This window comes from Tachypleus tridentatus, chromosome 3 (genome assembly GCF_004210375.1).
Source record: "Tachypleus tridentatus isolate NWPU-2018 chromosome 3, ASM421037v1, whole genome shotgun sequence".
Taxonomy (NCBI): Eukaryota; Metazoa; Arthropoda; class Merostomata; order Xiphosura; family Limulidae; genus Tachypleus; species Tachypleus tridentatus.
Window position 1 is genome coordinate 40900028 of NC_134827.1, and position 7277 is coordinate 40907304.

A 7277-nucleotide genomic window follows, 5' to 3' on the forward strand; every position below is an offset into this window, starting at 1 on the left:
TTTAGCATAGAATATCGATCCACCCCAAGTGGTGAAAGAGAGGACACAGAAGATGTTCAGTGCTCTTGTACATTTGACCTGTAGCTGCTTGATGTGTGGTATAAAGGTCAGCTTATGGTCAACAATAAGCCCCAAGAACTTTGTCTCAGGGACCACAGGCAGCCACAACTTCACCAATACGGAGTTCAGGATCAGGGTGAATAATTCCTGTTGGTGACAAAAGAGCATGCAAAACAATTTTAGAGAGAGAGAAGTTAAAAACGTTTGCTGTGACCCATTTCAGTAAACGATTGAGGGCATTCCACTAGCTACTATTTATATACCTCATGTTCGACAACTAACATGAGATGTGAAAGTCGCTGACATAGAGCCCATTTGCAACAGTGAGAGGGAGTTGTTCAGTGATAGCATTCATTTTTATACTGAAAAGTGTGACACTCAGAACACAGTCCTGAGGGACTCCAAGATCCTGTTTAAAATAACGAAAGTGTCAAACCCACACGGACTTGGAATTTCCTGTCCATTAAATTTTTTAAATAAAATGAGCAAAAGGCCACGTGAACTCCATACAGATGGAAGTCTTGCAAAATGCCATACCTCCATGTATGTTATAAGCCTTCTCAATGTTAAAGAATATTGATACAAGATATTGTCATTTAAGAAAGGCTTCTCTGATTGACGCTTCAAGTCAATCAAGTGGTTCACGGTTGAGCTGTCTTCGAATCCACACTGGTATGGAAGAGGAGGTAGTTTGATTCGAGGAACCAAACAAGTCGAGCATTAACCATCTCTCTAAGCAGGTACTCAAACAACTCACTAAGCAATTGGACGGTAGTGTGAAGGAATCTTGGGATCTTTCCAGGCTTAGAGAAAGGTAAGATAATAGTTCGGTGCCAGGCATTAGGGAAAACATTCTCCCGCCAGATCCGTTAAAAACAGTTAGAAGAATATCTCGAGAAGCAGGAGAGAGATAGCGCAGCATGTCATAGTGTACATCATCAGGTCCAAAAGATGTACTGCCAGACCAATGAAGGGCCATTTTCAGTTCCACCAGTGTAAAGGGACGATTATAGTCAAAGAGACAGTCAGTTCGAAGCGAAAGAGGCTTAACATTTCAGTCCGAGCCTTGATGGCTGGGCAGTAACGCAGAAGTAGCGATACCCGCAAAAGCTGCCTAGAGTATCAGCAATGCTCCAGACATCAGCTACCTCGCCATCAGAGAGTAAGATTGAGAGGGGGGGACAGTTAAATTGCCCACTGACCTTCAAACCCTGTCCCATATAACCTTGGAACTGGTGGTAGAAGATATGCTAGTTGTGAACTTAATCCAAGATTCCTTCTGGTTTTGATGTCCCACCCACACAGCATGTGCACTGGCCCGCTGGAAAGCTGCATGCGGTTTAAAGGCGTGGGATATCTACGGAAAGTATCCCAGGCCCATTTTTTGAGCTTGCACCATGTGACAGGCAGGATTCCACCACGAACAAGGATATCACGGAAAACATGTCAATGAGGTTTTAGGAATACAATGAGCAGCTGCTTGTACAATACAGTCAGTTACCGCTGCCACATAGTCATCTATTGATAGCTGCCGCCTAATGATGGCAGTATCAAGTTCTGTAAGAGCAGTGAAAGTGGACCAGTTGCCTGATCCAGTTTCCACCTAAAGCCACACGGGTAGGTGGTATTGACAACGCCGTCTCTCTCAAAAGTATGTGGAAAATAATCACTGCCTAGTGGATTATTGTCAACCTCTTCCAGGAAAATGGAAAAAATAATGAATGGGAGCAAACCAGAGATCAATAGCAGTAAATGAACGACCAGGTGCATGAAAATAAGTGGAAGAACCAGTATTGAAAAGAGAAAGGTTGTGATCAGAGCATATGTCACAGAGTAACCCTCCTATCAATAACAGCACTTCCCAGAGGAGATGATGTCCATTAAAGTCCCCAGGATTAGAAAGGAGATGGTAACTTCAACAAGAGCATAAATGTCTGATTGATCATATGTCTCTCCAGGTGACAGGTAGAGAGAACAAAACAGATGCGGCGACCCATGGGAACACAAATGGCCACCACACCTCCAAGTGCCTGAAAGTGATAGGGAGGTTACATGCTGATCAACCAACAGTGCGCATGATGAAAATAGTAAATTATACAATTTTAGTACAGAGCTGTTATATTTGATGATGTCAGCGCCATTTTAAAGTAGATTATAGAGTTAGTCACAGGTAACCAAACACTGCTTTACCTTCTAGTTCAAAAACTTATAACATTTGACTTGTATATTGTAAACAGGTGAAACACTGAATTACATAAAACATACATACTCAAGCACCAGGTTTTAAAGTAACTTTTTCAGCAATTGTAATCCACAAACAAACACAATGGAAAGTTTTTAACCTCTAGGTTCTACAACTAGTTGCCACCCTTCTTCATCCCTCCTCGCTTCTTCCCAATCTGGATGAATTTCAGCACTAAATAAAGGATCTTCATTGTCTAAATGTTCAGATCTCATCCATGAAATCTAATGCTCCTCCTATATATGTAGAACAGAAATATGTTAGATACAAGGTTCAAATAAGCACAACCTGCTTTAAAGTTAGTCTTACACGCTTATCTAAGAAAACAAGTCTAGACCTCTGGTAGAAAACAACACACAAAAAAATTAATAACTTAAATATATAATGTGTGGTATGTTATTATAAATGTGCATGTACTCTTTCATAATCTTGCAAACCAAAACCACTTTTTAATGGGAGAGTGGTAACTGACTGGAACTGGTTAGTCATATATTCAGATATTAACAGTTTTTCTTTTCTTTTTTTCCCTTCTTACATATTTATTTAAACAGAATACATGTGCAAAGAAAAACACTAATCCTGCAATAACTAAAAAATGCACTTGGTCCTGTGCATCATTCCATTATTAAAGTGTACCACCAATTGACATCTGAATATCAAACAACATTGCCTTGATTTCATTAGTAAAGCATTCAAATGTCATTGATACATTTCCATCGTGGTGTTTACTAATTACTACCTACATTTTGAAACAATGTTTCGGCATTAGAGTGTTAAAACATTATCACCTGGTTCAACCAGGCTTTGTGACAGCCTGTTTCCAAGTGCTTCTTACAAAATGCTTCCTTTGTTATACTAAATACATTGTAAAAAACTTCATTTATTTTTCGGGTTAGTGTGGGGAGATAAAAAAGAATTATGAACACTTTGGTTCTTCAGTTAGTTTCCAGTTCTCCACTTTAGCAACACTTGTCAATGATACTAGAAATCTCAACGCCTTATGACATCCCTCAATAATGGCAATTAGGTACACAAATAAGGCTAATGACTCAACATTAGAAATTACTTGCAAAGATCACAGACTTATACACTGGCAGTCATCTTGTTCTCGGGTATCCCTAACATGCTTAGTGATGGTCTTGTGTCATATAGTAAGATATATTTCCTACTACTGTAGATAGTTATTGTATTTACTGATAATTCCAATTTCATCTTGTGTACAAACATTTTAACAATGGAATATCATATTTACACAATGAAGTTAAAAACAAGGGGTAATAACATCCTTTTTGTTGGAATTATGAGATGTTTAGCTTATACTAAGCACGGTAATTTGATTAGTGGCAACCTATTCCCAAGTAATCTTAAACTGTTCTTCTGTCATACTGAAACCAATGCAAAACTTCACAAATTCTTTGGAATAGCACAGGAAAAAAAGAAAGACAACCCTTTGGTTCTTTAGTTATGTCTCATTTCTCCACTTTAGCAACACTTATCAATGATACCGATGGCCTCGTAAGCTGCAAAACACACGATAATGGTAATAACATACACAAATAAGGCCAAAGACTTAACTTGAGCATTTATTTCTAAACATCATAGAGTTATGTATTGAATGTGCAACCATTATTTTTTCTAGGCCCATCCCTACTACTAAAACTACCGTGTTTAGTGATAACCAACAATTTGGAATCTGTAATATAACTGCCATTTTTCATTAACATTGAAAATCACCAAAATACTACAGATTGGAAGAAATTCAAAACATTGAACAAAGTTCCATACATAAGAACAATGTTCACATACTAAACTTCTCAACTTTTAATGAGACATAAGAGCCCATCTTGGTACACTCAAAGGTCATAAGTATCCTTTAGCAACTGACACATGCAGAGTTCCTTCAAACAATGTAAGTAAATATGTTTTCAAGTAAAATTGAAGATACAAATATTAGAGTTTTTAAAATGATTATGCTATCGTAGTTTATTCCATAAATCATGTTTCAAAACAGTGCACTTATAATGATAAATACAGCTGGGTGATTAGTGTAGGTTGATAATTAACTGTTACACTCCTCAGTTGATTTTGCTCAACTAACTGATCATTCTCACACAAGACTTGAATAGTTAGAATAGTCAAAAATAGTAATAACTGGATATTATGTCAATCGTGATGACACTAACTGTTAATATTGAACAAACCTGAATAAATTAAAAATAATAATATGAAATAATAATGACAATGTTCCAAGTACTTGGATAACTAATAATCAATAATCACATACAACTAATTACAATTTTAATTGAAAATTATCCAGTTTTAGGAAACAAGACTGTTTACACCTTTTATGTACATACCAATGATTCTACCATTATTTAGTATATGTCACTGTTTACTACTGTATAATTTTACACTGTTAAAACAAATTTTAATCAACTACAATATATTAAAGATTCTTTTTCACACACACACACACACACTGTTCTATCTTTTAACTACCACCATGGAATTACCTCATAATTATGAACCAATATACAGTATGATTCTGAATTTACTAAGAATACCTATATAAATTGTGTACATTTTCCATTTCATTTTTATTTACTGTACCTACACTTGAGTCACTGTACTGTGTGTACATTTTCCATCTCACTTTTATGTACTGTACATACACTTGAGTCACTGTGCTGTGTACATTTCCCATCCCACTTTTATGTACTGTACATACATTCTGAGTCACTGTACTGTGTACATTTCCCATCCCACTTTTATGTACTGTACTGAACACTTGAGTCACTGTACTGTGTACATTTCCCATCTCACTTTTATTTACTGTAATGATACTTGAGTCACTGTACTGTGTACATTTCATCCTCACTTTTATTTACTGTAATGTACACTTGAGTCACTGTACTGTGTGTACATTTCTCATCTCACTTTTATTTACTGTATTGTGTACGCAATGATACTTGAGTCACTGTGATTGTGTACATTTCCCATCTCACTTTTATTTACTGTACATACACTTGAGTCACTCTTCACTCCATTCACTTTTATTTTACTGCTCCTGACAAGCTATTTTATAATGTGTCACAAATTCAACAAAGTCACCTTCCATGTATGTACTGGTTAAGATAACACTCTGTACCTCTAGGATATAGTTATTAATATGCTTTCTGCTTAATTTTACTCAGAAATAGAGATTTTATTCTGATAAAGTTACTTACTATCAGCACCATGAAGAGCTAAAAACACAGCAGCAACAGTAAATCTACTGAGAATGGAGAAAAGAATGAAAAAAAACACATTTTGCAAATCCATTGGCTCAGTTACAACCTAACAGTTCATTAGCATTCCACTTTCTTTCTTTTAGAAGTGTGCTCTTGGGATTTCTCTCGAGGTGTTGGAACAGATTCCTCTGCAGACAAGTCCTCTGTCAACAGAAAACAAACACAGTTGTACATAAATGCACATGAATTTCATGAACACATGCTAAACATTATTATATACTTCTGGCATTAATTTTCTATAAAAGTAGCTGTATGTAAAATGTGATGGTAAAGGAAATCTTTTAAATAACACAGCCAAAGTGCTAAAGAATAATTATTATCGATGTTCTAAGCAGCGGGACACAAGATGCTAAAGAATTATTATCGATGTTCTAAGCAACGAGACAGAGAAGATGCTAAAGAATTATCACTGATGTTCCAAGCAACAAGACAGAGAAGATGCTAAAGAATTATTATCAATGTTAAAGCAAGACAGAGAAGATGCTAAAGAATTATTATCAATGTTCTAAGCAACGAGACAGAGAAGATTCTAAAGAATTATCATTGATGTTCTAAGCAATGAGACAGAGAAGATGCTGTAACTGCTATCTTATAGCATACAGTTGTATGCTATACAATATATTCAATATAGTTGTATATTACAACTTCAGGTAAAAGGCTTGGATTTCATTAAATGTTGCTCAGCCCTGACACTTAGAAGCTTAGGTTTATCATAATAATTCAGAGCTCAGGGTTTGAAATAGGCATAGGGAAGATTATGACCAAAGGGCTATCACAGTAATAATTGGAACCCAATTTTGATTAGTTGATTATTTTCATTACACTGAGTTAGTCCTAGTTTTGTTCACTTTACATGGCATTAAAGTAACTAATATTCCTAAGTAGTTGACCATATGAGTTTTCAATCTCTAATCTGATGAGCTACTAGTATTTGTTCAAACAAAACATCAGCTTATTTAAATGTTAAAGCTAACAATAAGGAATGAGAAATTTTAAAAAAGGTCTGTATGTGTGTGTGTGTACATTGGTCATTTTAAATCTTAAACACATTATTAACCAAGTTTTTGCATCTTTTTAATAATTATTAAATATTCGTTACAATATGTTTTTCGTGATTCAATTTGAGTTATTACAAGTATATCGATTTTGATGCAAGTTTTTTAATATTCATTTTTGTTACACAGAAGTATGTTATTATCATTAATTATGTCATGGTATTTGTAAAGTTTCTTTAAATTCCAAACAATAAATCCCTTTTCTTATATCCCATTGCAACTCAAGTCTTTAATTTTATTAATACAATGACCCAGATCCTCAATGCACACCCAATAAGCTTATTAAAATATCTGGTCAAGTTCTAACTTGTAGTCTATGTAATTTAAATAATAATTAATCACTAATTGGATATCAACCAAATGTTTTGAAGATACCCGAATTAATTCATGTATTTAAACTAGATATCTAACAACATCTAATTATAGGTCTACATTATCTCCCTCTTCAAAAATATTTAAAAGATTATTTATACTAGATTGAAATTATTTTTTAATGGTTAACATTATTATAAGCCCACATCAATGTGATCTACATAAATGTCACTTTACTCGTCTTACAGAGATTCATGGTAACCTACTGGACTTGTTTGATTCTGGTAGCTCGAATCTTGTTACCATTTCTGAACTATC

General features: G+C 35.0%; 1 protein-coding gene across 1 annotated transcript in view; it reads right to left on the reverse strand.

Moving 5' to 3' along the window:
* The window catches only part of LOC143245812 (adenylate cyclase type 3-like), a 131119-nt gene extending 128602 nt beyond the window's left edge, over window positions 1–2517 (reverse strand). Inside the window, exon 1 of the mRNA XM_076492065.1 lies at window positions 2416–2517. Within this exon, the coding sequence (XP_076348180.1) occupies window positions 2416–2517 (102 nt within the window). The remainder of the gene's footprint in view (window positions 1–2415) is intronic.
* Between the last annotated feature and the right edge of the window lie 4760 nt (window positions 2518–7277).